The sequence below is a fragment of the Camarhynchus parvulus genome, chromosome 26 (assembly GCF_901933205.1).
Source record: "Camarhynchus parvulus chromosome 26, STF_HiC, whole genome shotgun sequence".
NCBI classification, from domain to species: Eukaryota; Metazoa; Chordata; class Aves; order Passeriformes; family Thraupidae; genus Camarhynchus; species Camarhynchus parvulus.
The window spans coordinates 3,862,892-3,877,474 of record NC_044596.1 but is presented as its reverse complement, the minus strand read 5'-3'; the positions used below and the strand labels follow the sequence as shown (position 1 = coordinate 3,877,474).

The 14,583-nt window shown below is 57.0% G+C and overlaps 1 protein-coding gene across 1 annotated transcript in view; it reads left to right on the top strand.

The window, feature by feature from the left end:
- The first annotated feature begins 1,787 nt into the window (after positions 1–1,787).
- The window catches only part of CNTN2 (contactin 2), a 28,080-nt gene continuing 15,284 nt past the window's right edge, over positions 1,788–14,583 (top strand). The window contains 2 exon segments of the mRNA XM_030965658.1: positions 1,788–1,917; positions 10,918–11,021. Of these exon segments, the coding sequence (XP_030821518.1) occupies positions 10,967–11,021 (55 nt within the window). The 5' untranslated portion in view covers positions 1,788–1,917; positions 10,918–10,966.

Sequence of the window (14,583 nt, the reverse complement as noted above, 5' to 3'; positions counted from 1 at the left end):
AGCCGCTGGGAGCACCAAGCCCAAGGTCCGGGGCTCTCCACGGGCTCCTGCCAGCATTCCCGTCGGGATTTTATCCCTCCCGGGGCGGCGGCGGGACCGCGCTGATCCTCAGGATCGATCCGGGCCGGATACGCTCGGTGCCACTTTGATGGCCTGGCGGTGACACCTGCATTGTCCCCAACCTCTGGGGAGGCAGGACTGGGCCGATGCCGGGTTCCTTCCTCCTCCTCCTCCTCCAGGAGGCAGCTCCAGCCTGTTGCCCATTCCCATGGCTGAGCTTTCCCTGTTGGAGCTGGGAATATCCAAAGGGATTCCTCAGAGCCTCCCCGTCGCTGCTGTCCCGGTGCGATGGCAGCACCCGAGGGGTCAGCGCTGTCCTTGTCACCTGCAGAGTGACCCTGGCGGAGGCACAGAGGGGAGGGGACAAAGGGCAGGTCCCCCTCCCTCCTCTGGGACAGGGCTCATCTCCTCCCCTGGATTTCCTTCCTTCCATCCATCCATGCATCCATCCATCCATGCATCCATGGATTCCATCCATCCATCCATCCATCCATCCATCCATCCATCCATCCATCCATCCATCCATCCATCCATCCATCCATCCTTTCTCACCCCCAAACTGGCAACGGGGAGCCCAAACTGGGACAAACTGGGACAAACTGGGTGAGGGGAAGCGACACGCCACCCTCAGGCCCCCTCCTGCCCGCGCGCCGCCCGGCCCGCGGGAGCTTTGCCAATCAATAGAGACACTAATGCCTTAATTACTTTTCTCTAATTGCAGCCCATTAACCTGCGGCCAGCCCCGGTGCCCGCTGATCTCCCGACACCATTAAACAGGAGCAGGGAAGGGCCGGAGGGTCCCTGGCACATCCCAAACCCTCTGTCCCCATAATCTGAAGCCCCTCAGCACGGGCACCTTTCTTCCCAACACCTCGGCGTGTCCCGGGGTGTCCCTGTGGCTTCCCTCGTGTCACTCCACCGCCACAGAGCTCCCGAGAACAGCCGGGAGCGTCCCGGGAAAGGAGCTGGGGGAGCCCCCGGGGCAAACCTGAGCCCCTCGGGCACAGCCACGGCCAAAATCCCGGGGTGACCCAAAGGGCTCGGGCACACCCAAAATCCCGAGGGTGACCCAAAGGAGGCTCGGGCGCACCCAAAATCCCGAGGTGACCCCGCTGTCACCCCAGCTCCGTCACTGTGAGGAATCCCCGTCCTCACCTCGCGGAGGGTCGGGGACCCCCCAGGCCAGCCGGAGCACCCCAAAATTCGGCCGTGCAGAGATTTCCCATCCCTGGGCTGTCTGCAGACATAGAAATCCACGGGTACCCACGGCTGGGTTGTGTAATTATGGATCGATTGTGTAATCGTGGATATATTTAGGCACGGGGGGTGCACACACCCGGACCCACACAGGGATGGGGGGCTCTGGGGCTGCTCCCACCCCACAGCGAGGGGCTCCGACCCTCCAACCCCGCCGGCCCCACACCTGCTCCGGCCCCGAGGGGCTCTGCAGGTGGGCGCAGCAGGCGGGAGAGGCTGCGAGATGAATTATGCATCACAACGACGATGATGATGATGATGATGCTGCCCGAGCCGCTCTGCCTGCCCGACTTGCTCTGTGGCAAGCGAGGTAAAAGCAAGGAGGAGGGAGGGGGGAGGAAAAAAATAAATAAATTAAAACCCCAACAATTCCCCGTCTCCAGGGAGCGGCGTGGTGGTTGGCAGCGAGCGAGGGAGCGCGCACGCAAGGAGGGAGGAGAGGGAGGAGCACATCCTAATGCAGAGATGCTGCAGTGGCTTTGGGCACACACATCCACCCTCGGCCAGCCACCAGGCGAGCGCTGCCTCGCAGCCCAGCCCCCGGCAGCCGCCAGGCCCCGCGGGCCCCCGGCTGATGCCCACGCAGCCCTCCCGCCGCAGGTAAGCGCTTTGTGCCGCTCTGCTGCATCCCGGAGCCGTGGAGGGGGCTGCGGGCCGATCGGAGCATCCTCCGGCCGGGGGAGCGCTGCGGGGTCTCGGTGAGCTCCGGAGGGACGGGGATAGGAACCGAGGGTGGTTTGGGCATTCCGGACAGGAGCCGAGGGTGGTTTGGGCATCCGGAGAGGATCCACGGGTACTTTGGGCATTCCGGGGTGCTTTGGGCATCCGGAGAGGATCCAGGGGTGGTTTGGGCACTCCGGAGAGGATCCAGGGGGTGGTTTGGGCATTCCGGAGAGGAGTCGGGGGTGCTTTGGGCATTCCGGGGTGCTTTGGGCATTCCGGAGAGAAGAGGAGCCGGGGGTGGAGTTGGCAGGAGGCGGCGGCACTTGTGGCAGCGCTGCGCGGCCGAGGTCAGGGCGGCTGTCAGCAGAAATGTCTCTTATGGGAAAAAAAAAAAAAAAAAATCGGGGAATATTTCGGTTCTCAGCGATTGTCGCGAGGTTTTTTCCCCGGCGCGTTCCGGCCCGAGGCACTTCGGGAGAGCGCTGAGGGGGTGATCGGGTATTTCCAATGTGCTGGGGCGGGGGGTCCGCAGGGGGTTCTGCTGCCCAAAACTACTTCAGCAGCCCCGGAAGGAGCTGGCAGAGCCCTGAGCTGCCCCAGGGTGTCCTGTCCGGGGAGGGAGCAGCGGGGATGCCGTGGTGTCCCAGTTCACCTTCCTGAGGGCAGATCGCGGGGCAGGGTGGGATTTGGGGGTGCTCCGGGGGGGTTTGTGTGTCTGGGGCTGTGCCGGGACACTCGGGGCTGTTCCAGGGACACTCGGGGCTGTGCCAAGCCGCGGATCCATTCCCCCATGGGCATGGGGGCCACCCCACAACCAGGGCACCCCTCCGTTCCCATTCCCAAGGGATGAAAACTGGGGGGATCATCCTGGGGCTCCTTCTCGTGTCTTCAAACTCCCCCAGCTCCCTCCTCACCCCACCCACGCTGACCCCAAAACTCCCCCGGGTTGTCCCCGACCCCACCAGTCCCCAGCGTTATCCCCGCGGCCGGACCAGGGCGGATTCCCGGGCGATCGCGCCTCTCCCGGGGAACACCGGTTGCTGTGAGGATGGGAGGCAGCAGCCTCTGCATCCCGGAGCTGTGAGAAATCCCGAGGCTTCCCCAGAGCCCGAGCTCGGCCCTGCTCCTCCCAGGCAGATCCAGCAGGAATTCTGAGGGCGCAAAGCAGGAGCGCGGGGTCGCGCAGGAGATTTAGGATCAACCTCTCCAGGCTGGGTGTTTGGGATTTAGCACAGCGACACAACCCCAAAAACCTCTTGCTTTGCTCAGCAGCGGATCCCAAACTTTCCAGAAATAACTGAGATTTCCAAGGGGTGGCTCAGAATTCCCAAAAACTCCAGAAAACGGGAGAGGGAGGGATCCTGTCCAGCCCAGCTGCACTTGGGCTCAGGTGGGGTGAGACAAAGGGTTCCCAAAGCTCCTCTCCACCCCCTGATTCATTCCTACAAAAACTGAGCGGCCACTTTTATCCCTTTGGAATATTCGCCGAGGATTTGATGGTCTGGCTTAGGATTTTCTCCGCGGATTTACCGCAAATAAACCATAAAAGGGCAGAAAACCCACGGAAAAAAAATGGGAATCCACGTGGAGCTGAGCCCGCGTTAAAGCCGTTAAAGGTGCGCTGGAAATTCCCAAAATCCAAATTATCCATGAAATACTTGAGGAGAGGCTGAGCCCTGCCGGGGTTTCTCTCACCGTGGCACTGTGTCCCTGTCGCTGGCAGTGCCACCACCGCATTCCCGGGATAGGGGCTGGCTCCCGGAGCCCGAACGGAGATCGGAGTGGGGTCCCAGGGAATTTGGGGTGGGATTTCCAGGGAATTTGGGATGGGGTCCCGGGAATTCGGCGTGGGGGTCACAGGAAGATCAGGATGGGATTTCCAGGGAGATTTGGAAGAGGTTTTCAGGGAGATTGGGATGGAATTTTCAGGGAGATTGGGATGGAATTTTCAGGGAGATTGGGATGGGGCTCCCAGGGAATTTGGCGTGGGGGTCTCAGGGAGATCGGGATGGGATTTCCAGGGAGATTTGGAAGGGGTTTTCAGGGAGATTGGGATGGAATCTTCAGGGAGATTGGGATGGGGTTCCCAGGGAATTTGGGATGGGGTCTCAGGGACATCGGGATGGGATTTCCAGGGAGATTGGGAAGGGGTTGTCAGGGAGATTGGGATGGGGTCTCAGAGAGTTTGGGATGGGGTCTCAGGGAGATTTGGGCGAGGTTTTCGGGCAGTTTGGAATGGGGGTTTCAGGGAGATTTGCATAAGGTCCAAGGGAGCTTGGGATGGGGTCTCAGAGAGTTTGGGATGGGTTTTCAAGGAACTCAGGATGTGATTTTCATGGAGTTTGGGTGGGGTTCTCAAGGAACTCGGGATGGAGTTTTCATGAAATTTGGAATGGGAATTTCCCCGTCTCCCACGGGTTTGCTCAGCGCAGCTCTCCAGCTGCACAAAATCCCTTTCCCCGAACTCAAAGTCTTTCATTTTCCGTGAAAAACATCCCTGGTCCTGTTGCAAAATCCAGGATCCCACTGGGGTGATCCCAGGGAGCACAAGGGACATTCCCAGCTGGAGCCGGCCGTGAATCCCAACCCCAGCCCTGCCCAGCAACCCTGACCCTAAATTGGAGCATTCATTATCTACTGGGCAGCCGTAAAAACCGGGAGGGACCAGGAAAATCTGTTTAGTGCCGATCCCTGATGAGACTGGGAATGTTTGGAGCCCGAACCCCAAACCCAGGGGCAGGAGAGAAGGTTGGACACGGGGCTGGAGCATCCCAAGGAGCAAAAATCCGGCAGCAACCCCGGGAGCAGCTGCAGCTTCCCCTGAGGGGCGATTTTAACCCCAGTTTGACCAGTACAAGCCCCCAGCGGTGCACTGGGAGAGCCGAGGAGCTCCGGGAAGCTTGGGAAGATCCCCGGAGCCAGGCAGGCATCACCAAACCGCAAAACCTTAGGAAGCCGCTTGCTGTTGGATCAGAGCTCCCCTTTCCAACCCCTTCTCCAGGAGGTTTCCCGAGCTCCCAGCTCGCTGCTCCCGGCTCCCAGGAGCGCTTCCAGCGGCCGGGAGGGGCTGGAGCAGGTGGGAGCAATTTATACCTGAGCCACAGCAAAGCGCCGCCGCTCTGACGCCACCGGCAGCGCGGGCGGAGCCCGGGATAGTCCCGGCTTTAGGCTGAGCTTCCCCGAGCTGATCCAGGCCTGGAGAGGGCGGTGGGAAGCGGGAATGGGGGGTTTATTTTGGGGAGGGGGGCTCAGCTCCGTCCTCGCTGCCTGAAAATCCCACCCGGCCCAGGGAAGATCCCGCAGGAGCAGCCGGGATTTCCCGGGAAAATTGAACACTTCCCGGGATAATGGAACATTTCCCGGGAAAATTGAACATTTCCCGGGAAAAAGGAACATTTCCCCAGAGGGGCTGGCAGCACCGGGAATGTGCCTGTGGGAATGTCTCTGACTTTAACCAGGATTTGGGGCCGACGTCGCCTCCCGAATTCCCGCTGGAATCGCCCCTGGGTGGATTTTCAGACTTCTCATCCCGGCTGCTCTGGGCTGAGCTTTACATTGGAATTCGAGTCTGGAGGGAGATTTTAGAGCTGCAGCCTGGCTTAACACCAGCTTGGGGGGAATTCCCTTCCCGAGCCAAAATTCCCCCATCCCTGAGGGCTGGAGATCCATGGAAAAGTCTTCTGGCTCTTCCCGTTGGTTTCCTTGGCTTTGTCACCTGTCCCAAGGCTTTGGCTCAGGGCTGAGCCACCCAGAGGGTCCTGAGGTCCCACTGGAGGTGACCCAAACCCAGAATAGCCAGGAGCTCCAGCTCCAAACCCCTGGGAATTTTCCAAGGGATATTTGAATAGCTCAGGTTGGAATTCCATTTCCCCCCAGGAGGCACTGAGGAGAGAGAAGGGAATGGGGTTTTTTGGGGAGTAAAAAGACAATTAAAATATAAATAATTACGAATATAAATAATAATAACAATATAAATATGAATATAAATAAAGATGTAAATATATAAATATAATTTTTAAAGGGGAACGAGCTCACCACAAAGCTCAGTTGTAAAATTCACTCTGCCCAGAGCAGGAAAGTCCCACTCATAATAAAATACCCCTTTTTTTTGTTTCACAATTTGATTTTTCCCCCAAGCCCTCCCCGCCCACTCCCCTTTCCATGTCCGGACCAAAGGCACCTCCCGGCTTTGTCTCCTGCACAAAGGGAGAGTTTGGATCAAAAGGAAACTCCCCCAAGCCCCAGAGACAGCCCAGAACTGCGACCAGTTATTCAGGAAAAGCACTCCCAGGATCAGGGTCTGTTTGGGGTGACAAACTCCACCTCAAGCCCCTCTTTTGGTCCTCATTTGGAGCCTTCTTTACTCAGGATGGGTTTGGAGTGGCCCAGAATTCCTGCAGGACCTGGAGCCACCGACAGATCCGACCCAAAAAAGCTCTGGGAAGGGCTGAACGCAGAGTTTTCCTCTTGAGCCACCCCTGATTTCCAGGAGGACAAACCCGTGACAATGGAGCCGTTTGTCCCCCGCCAGCCACGCTGTGCCAGGACAGACACGATGTCCCCAACCTCGGGAAGGTTCTGAGAGTCAGAACCCAGGGAACATCACACGCCTGCCCTTCCCAGCTCGAGCCACGGTCCCGAACAAAAGAGGCACAGGAGGAACTGTGGCCGGAGCGATCCCTCCCTGGGGAACGCTGCGGCAGAAGGAGCTGCCCCACTTAATCCCAAATGCTCCTCTGGCGGCTGAGTGCAGGAGATGGAATTACAATGATTTATCCCGGTAATGGATAGCGCCGGACGCGGCATCTCCTGCCAAAACCCACCCCTGACCTTCCCAAAATCCCGCTGGAATCGTCCTCCAGAGGACGCAGCTCTGCAGCCGGAGCTGGGGGTGCTGTTTCAGCCCCTCTCCAAATCTCCCCTAGCTCCCTGAATCTGCCTCCCCGCTCATGCCTCCCCGCTCCGGAGGGATCCTGTGGAGCTCTCCATCCTGGAGGAAAGGGATCTTGTGGAGCTCTCCATCCTGCCCCATTCCCATAGGGAAGGGATCATGTGGAGCTCTCCATCCCTCCCGACTCTGAAGGGAAGGGATCCTGTGGAGTTCTCTGCTCCCAAAGGGAAGGGATCATGTGGAGTTCTCTGCTCCCAAAGGGAGGTGTGGATCCCAAAGGGATCATGTGGAGCTCTCCATCCTCCCCATCCCAAAGAGAAGGGATCATGTAGAGCTCTCCATTCCGCCCCATTCCCATAGGGAAGGGATCTTTTGGAGCTCTCCATCCTGCCCCACTCCTGGAGGGATCATGTGGAGCTCTCCATCCATCCCAGCTCCCAAAGGGAAGGGATCATGTGGAGCTCTCCATCCCGCTCCATTCCCAAAGGGAAGGGATCATGTGGAGTTCTCAATCCATCCCAGCTCCCAAAGGGAAGGGATCATGTGGAGCTGTCCATCCCTCCCGGAGGTATCGGCGACAGCCTCCACTAGCAGCGGTGACAAATCCCCTCTCAGGACACCAGCAGGCTCTCGGGTGTCTGTCAAAATACCCTGGGAACAGGGAAAAAACTGCTCCCTGTGGCCCTTCGTTAATTAGGGATGAGAGCAGGGCTCAATGTCCAGTGCAGAGTGTTCCTGAGCTTTGGAGGAGTTGGGAGTCGGATCCAGGATCAGGAGCTCAGGATCAGATCCAGGATCCACAGCTCAGGGTTGGATCCAGGATCAAGAGCTGGGAGTTGGATCCAAGACTAGGAGCTTGGGGTCAGATAAATCCAGGGAATGTCAGAGAAATTCCCTGGATTTTGGAGCTGCCCCCAAGGAGCCCCCAACCCCAGGAGAGAGGACAGGCCCATCCTCGACCTCCTCCTGCTGCCTCCTCTTTGTGGAAGGGATTTCAGCTGCCAGGGAGTGGGTTTAGATGGGATACCGGGAGGAATTCTTGGCTGTGAGGGTGGCGAGGGGCTGGGATGGAATTCCCAGAGAAGCTGTGGCTGCCCCATCCCTGGAAATGTCCAAGGTCGGGCTGGAGCCACCTGGGGTAGTGGAAGATGTCCCTGCCCATGGCATGGGGTGGGATGGGATTTAAGGTCCCTTAAACCAGTCCAGGATTCCATGAAAACAACAAAATCCAGCTTTCCTCCTCTCTTTCCTGTTTGTTTTCAAAGTGTGAGGGAGAGATGGAACAAAGAGAGCAGAGCTGCAGCTGGAGCCTCCCCGGGCAGCTCCCGGGGCTCAGCAGAGGATTCAGGCTCAGGAAAACGGGGCTGGAGCAAAAACTCCCTGAGTTTGAGTTGCAGCCGCTGGTGCAGGAACAGCTCCCGCCTCTCCCGAAGCCTCTCCCAAGCCCCGGGGCGAGGGAACTGCGGAGATTTGGAAAAGTCAACTCATTAATCAGCGCAGGGCCGGCATCTCCCTCAACCCCACAGCGCGCCGGGCTCAAAGCTGCCCCTTGTCCCCAGGGCGGAGGGACAGGCCAGGGGAACAAAGGGACAGTGTTGGCTGCCGGGCCGTGGGCTCGGGACGCTGTTTGGGGCAGGATTCTCGGTGACATCAAGTGACTCCATGTGACCGAGCCGCCCCAGGGCTGCTGGAACCAGCGGCTTCTGCGTGGGAGCGGCTCCCGCCCCGCTGCGCTCCGGCCCCAAATTCCCTGTCCCTGTCACAGCTCGGGCCTCTCCCACCTGGAGCTGCCGCCTCCCTCTGGGATCAGCTCCTCCCTTCCCTCCCGGCCAGGGGGGGATAAAGGGGCTCCAGCTTTATTTTGGGGCCTGTCAGGGAACAAAATCCCAGCAGGGCTGAGGGCGGCTGTCCCCTCTCTGTCCTCTCCTGCCTGTCCCCTTTGTCCCCTCCTGTCAGTTCCCTCTCTGTCCCTTCATGCCAGTCCTCTCTGTCTCCTCTCTGTCCTCTCCTACCTGTCCCCTCTGTCCCCTCCTGCCAGTCTCCTCTGCGCCCTCTCTGTCCTCTCTCTCCCTTCCTATCAGTCCCCTCTGTCCCTCTTGTGTCCCTTCTCTGTCCCCTCCTGTCCTCTCCTGTCAGACCCCTCTGTCCCCTCCTACCTGTCCCTCTCTGTCCCCTCTCTGTCCCTCTCTGTCCCCTCTCTGTCCCCTCCCCGTGTCCCCTGCCTGGCTCTCGGGGCTGGGGACAGAAGGGCTCTGGGATCCAGCCCTTGAACCCAGACGAGACAAACCCCCAGGATTTGGATTTTGGATTTTGGGATGGATTTTGGGATAGATTTTGGGATGGATTGATTTTGGGATGGATTGATTTTGGAATGGGTTGATTTTGGAATGGATTGATTTTGGGATGGATTTTGGGATGAATTTTGGGATATATTTTTGGATGGATTGATTTTGGAATGGATTGATTTTGGGATGGATTTTGGGATGGATTTTGGGATGGGATGCATTTTGGGATGGATTTCGGGATGCCGGCAGCAAACCCTCCTCTCCGGGCGAGGACACAAAGAGCCCGGCCGGTTCCCGCAGCCCGAGCCGGGCTCTGCTGTTTGCTCAGGTGCTGCCGGTAATGAGGGGGGGCTGGGAAGGGGCCGAGCATCCCAGGGGATGGGCTAATCCCTGCTCCGAGGGCTCGGGGGCGGACAGATGGGCAGGGACGGGAGTGCAAGCAGCACCAGCTGGAGCAGGGGGATGAGCAGCCGGAGCGGCCCCGGAGCTCTTGGCAGCATCTTCAGCTCCTCGCCGGGGCCTTCTGGGGAGGGCAGCGGGAAACGAGGCCCTGCCGGGCTGGGGGAGAGCTCCGTGAGCCGCTTCCGAAGGGTTCGTTAACAAAGAGGGAGAAAGCAGCCTGAAATCCCTGCTGGAGATCCCGGGGCAGCGGTGCCGGGGCTGGGGCTGCTCCCACAGAGGGCTCGGGGCTGCACAAAGAGCCCAGAGTTTGGCTGGGGGTTGGTTTTTGGGAATCTTTTGGGATCGCAGGAGACTGGGAAGGCCATCAGGAGATGCCCTGGCAATTAAAGAGTTTCCATTAAAGATTCCTGTTTCAGAATTCTCAAATCCTGGAGTGATTTGGGTTGGGGGGGACCTAAAGCCCACCCAGTATCACCCCTGCCATAGCAGGGACATCTTCCACCATCCCAGGCTGCTCTGAGCCCCATCCAGCTTGGCTTGGGACAATTCAGGGATGGAGAATCCTGTTCCAGGGCATCCCAACCCTCACCAGCCAAGAATTCCTTCTCAATATCTTCATCATTTCCACAAAACCCCAAATTATTCCTCCCTTCTCCTGTGCTTCTGGCTTGGTGTTTTCCATCAGAAACACTTGGAAATGGGAGTTTATGGAGGAGGGGAGAAGAATGGGGAACAGCAAAGGAGGAGGGACAACAATTCCGCTCTCTGATTGTCGCCTCCTGTGGGGACAAAAAGAGCTCCTTCAGCAGCTCCTGCTCCTCCGGGCGCCGCTGGAATTCTGCCCTGGAGTGACTCTCGCTTGGGCTGGTGGCCAGCGGGGAGGCACAGCTGGACTGTGGAGCCTCTGGAACAGCAGCTCCGTGGAATATCTGGGGCTGGAAGGGCCCTGCTGACCCTGGAATTGCAGTTCCATTGAATATCTGGGGCTGGAAGAGTCCTGCTGACTCTGGAATTGAAGCCCCATGGAATATCGGTGGTTGGAAGGGTCCTGTTGACCCCAGAGCCTCTGGAATTGCAACCCCATGGAATATCTGGGGCTGGAAGGGCCCTGCTGACCCTGGAATTGCAGTTCCATGGAATATCTGAGGTTGGAAGGGTCCTGTTGGCTCTGGAACAGCAGCCCCATGGAATATCTGAGGTTGGAAGGGCCCCACTGACCCCAGAGCCTCTGGAACAGCAGCCCCATGGAATATCTAGGGTTGGAAGGGTCCTGCCGACCCCAGAGCCTCTGGAACAGCAGTTCCATGGAATATCTGGGGCTGGAAGGGCCCCGCTGACCCCGCTGTGTGTCCCCCCCAGGGCCGCCGTCCCCACGCGCCCCTAGAGGCTCCGCAGGACCCGGCACAGGATGGGAGGCGCTGCCGGGCTCATCCACACCTCCCTGGCCGTCGGCACCTTCCTGGGTAAGAGATTCCCGCGGGAAGGGCTGGAGGAGGCGGGAGATCCCCCGGGATTCACCGGGAACCTCCTGCCCGTGGGATGCGGGCGCTGCCGGATCCCAAATCCCTGCGTGGTTTGGGATGGGCTGTTCCCGTGTCTGTGCTATTCCCAATATCCCTCTGGGCCAGGAATGTTTGATAAAATTCCCCCTTTCTAAACCCAGATTTAGGGAGGTGCAGGAGGAATTTCTTGCATTCATTTCCTTCATTCATGAGGAGTGGGATTCATTCCACTCCCCATCCCGCTTTCTAGGGATTCCTTGCTGGCCGTGCCCCAAAGAGATCCCCCTGCTCCTTAGGGAGCGTTTCTGGATGCCAGGGAGGATTTCTGGATCTCAGGGGGAAATCCCAGATCTCAGGGACGTTTCTGGGTTTCAGGGATAATTTCCAGATCTCAAAGACCATTTCTGGATCACAGGGAGAATTTCTGGGCGTCGGGGAGAAATTCCAAATCTCAGGGACATTTTTGCATGTCAGGGACCATTTCCAGACCTCAGGGCCCATCCCTGGACCTCAGGGAGAAGGTCTGGACCTCAAAGACCATTTCTGGATTTTGGGGACCATTTCCGGACTCCAGGGCCCACCCCTGGATCTCAAGGGCCATTTCTGGATTTGGGGACCATTTCTGGATTTTGGGGACCATCTCCAGATCTCAGGGCCCACCCCTGGATCTCAAGGACCATTTCTGGATTTTGGGGACGATTTCTGGATTTTGGGGACCATCTCCAGACCTCAGGGCCCATCCCTGGCTCTCGGGGAAGCTCAGGCCACTCCCTGCAGGTTCCTTTTCCGCAGGGAGACATTTCCTCTCCAGCTGAGCCTGGCTAATGTCCTCCAGCCAATCCATCAGCCCGAGCAGAGCCTGCTGGCCCATCCTCATAAATATCTAATTACCTTTTAATGTTCTCTGCGTCCCTGAGGAGGCCCAGGCAGGGGGAGCTGCCCTGGATCCAGAGGCAATTATCCCGCTTGGAAATCACCCTGACCCCGGAGCTGGACTTGGGGTCTCCCAACAACCATCTGATTTCAGGAAAAAAAACCCAAAAATCACACCCTGGGAAGCCCAGGAGGGTGATTTTCACTGAGATTTGGCTGGTGGTGCCATGGAGATCTGAGGGCAGATGGGACAGGGGGGAAATCCTGGGAATACGAGGAGGGATCAGGACAAAAGGGTGGAAGCGATGGATGAAGCTCAGGGAAATGTTATGGAGTGGGAAAAGAGCCAAAACCTCCAGGTCTGGAGGGAGATTTAAATATTTAAATCTTCTGAAGTGCACGGAGACCACTCTAAAATCCCAAACTTTCCCCGGATTTTGTTCAGTTGGGAAAACCTCTGGAAAATCTGGGAATGCAAGCCCTGACCCTTTGTTCCTCAGGAAGCTGTTCGTTAAAAACAACCCAAAATAAAGCCTGGGTTCCTCAGAGAGCTGATCCTCAAAAAAAAAACAACCAAATCTAGTTGGATTCTGAGCATAAAATTTCTGTAAAACCAATTTATTGCCCAGCTCCCCCCTGTGATCCAGGAGCTCCAGGGCTGTGCTGCGGATGTCCTCAGAAAAAGGAATTCAGCTTGGAAAATGTTCCACCGAGGAAATTCATCATTTCCGGGCTCAGCACAAAGTGCAGCCTTCCTGCACACCTGGGCTTTCAGCAAATTCCTAAAAATATCCCAAAAAATATCCCAAAAGGGAGACTTTGGAGTCACCTCCCTGCAGCTGCTTCTCCAAATCTTCATTTTCAGGTTCTGCTTTCACCTGTTTCTCATTATTTTGGTGTTAATTGTCATTTTCCCTGATACTGAAGGTTGTTCCAGAGGCATGGTGAGGTTTTTCCTGTCGTTCCAGCTCTCCCAGCTGGATGGAACATGGAAAATTCCCAGCAGGTCACTCCTCTCCTTTGAAAGTTGGCTTTAAAATCTTAATTTTGTGCCGGTCTTCTCCCTATTTTCCAAATGCCAGAGCTCCAGGACAGATCCAGCATTGGCAACATTAAAAATTGGGAATTCTGGGGTGAATGAAAAAAAAAAAAATTGGGAATTTTGGGCAGAATGGGCCCAGATCTGTTTCAGAACTCCTGAGATTTATCAGTTCTTATTTTTAACCTTATCCCCAGCTCGTAACTGTTTAATTACTGCCTTAATCAACCCCTGAATTGTTTAATGAGCGAAATCCAAGCGTTTCACCCCCCGGCACCTTGGAATTGTGGATTAAAATTCACCTGAACCCCTGGCATCGATTCCAAGCGGGAAAATCGATGCCTGGCACTGGCAGCCATAACCTTGGCAGGGACAAAGGGACAGCAGAGGAGAGGAAAGGGACACAGGCTCCAGGTGGGATCAGGAGGGAGGATGAGCCCGATTTGGCTTGATTGGAATAAAAAATCCCAAGGGAAAGGGGCAGGGATGGGAGTGGTACCAATAGATATTTTATTTGTTAAATAAATAGAAATTATTTACCTTATGCTCCCTAATTAATCTCAGAATTAAAGCTGCTCAGCCTGGATCCCGCCACCGCCATCTATCAGAGCGCAATTAACTCATCTATCAGCACTCAATTAATTCTTTCTCATTAATTCCCCATTAACTCATTATTGTTTCCCCCTCAGTCAGCAGAGTTTATTCCAGCCGGGGCTCCCTCAGCACTGACCCGAACGGGAGAGGATTTCCAGCTTTCCCTTTAGGAACAGAACCATCCTAGATGGAGAGGGGAAATGACCCCAAACCCGCTGCTTTTCCTTAATTCCAAAGAATCCAATCCCAGCTCGGTGCCTCTCCCTGTGCAGCTCCGGGGACCACCCCACGAGCACTGATCCAAATGGGAGAGGATTTCCAGCTTTCCTTTTAGGAATTGAATGATCCTAGAAGGAAAACAGCTCTGGCTGGAAGGGGAAACGACCCCAAACCTGCTGCTTTTCCTCAATTCCAAAGAATCTGATCTTGGTGCCTCTCCTTGTGCAGCTCCAGGGACCATCCCGTGAGCGCATCCAAATGGGAGAGGATTTCCCGCTTTCCCTTTAGGAACAGAACCATCCTAGATGGAAAACAGCGCTGGCTGGGAGGGGAAACGACCCAAACCCGCTGATTTTCCTCAATTCCAAACAACCCCAGCTTGGTGCCTCTCGATGGTCTCCTGTGGGGACCATCCCGCGAGCACATCCTTGCGGAGCTGGGATAATTGCCTGGAGCAGGGACACGGGGAGCAGCTGCTCCCAGCCCGGAGCCAATTAGCAGAGCCCCTCTCCCATCCCTTCCCAGCCTCCTCCCGGAGCAGCCGGAACGCGGGTCAAGGGCTGCTCCCGCTGATCCCGACCCATTCCCGGCTGGAAGCGACTCTGCCATCAAACATCCCGGGAATGGCCTCATTGAGGAGCGGCCCCGCTGAGCAGGGGGGGAAGGAGACAGATTGGCCTTGGCACAGCGGGTTGGAGACGCTCATTAATTCAATTACAGAGCAGGGAAGGATCCCGGAGCTGGGGAAGCAGCTCGGAGCTTATCAGCGCTGGTGGCTCCTTCCCTGATAAGGGCCAG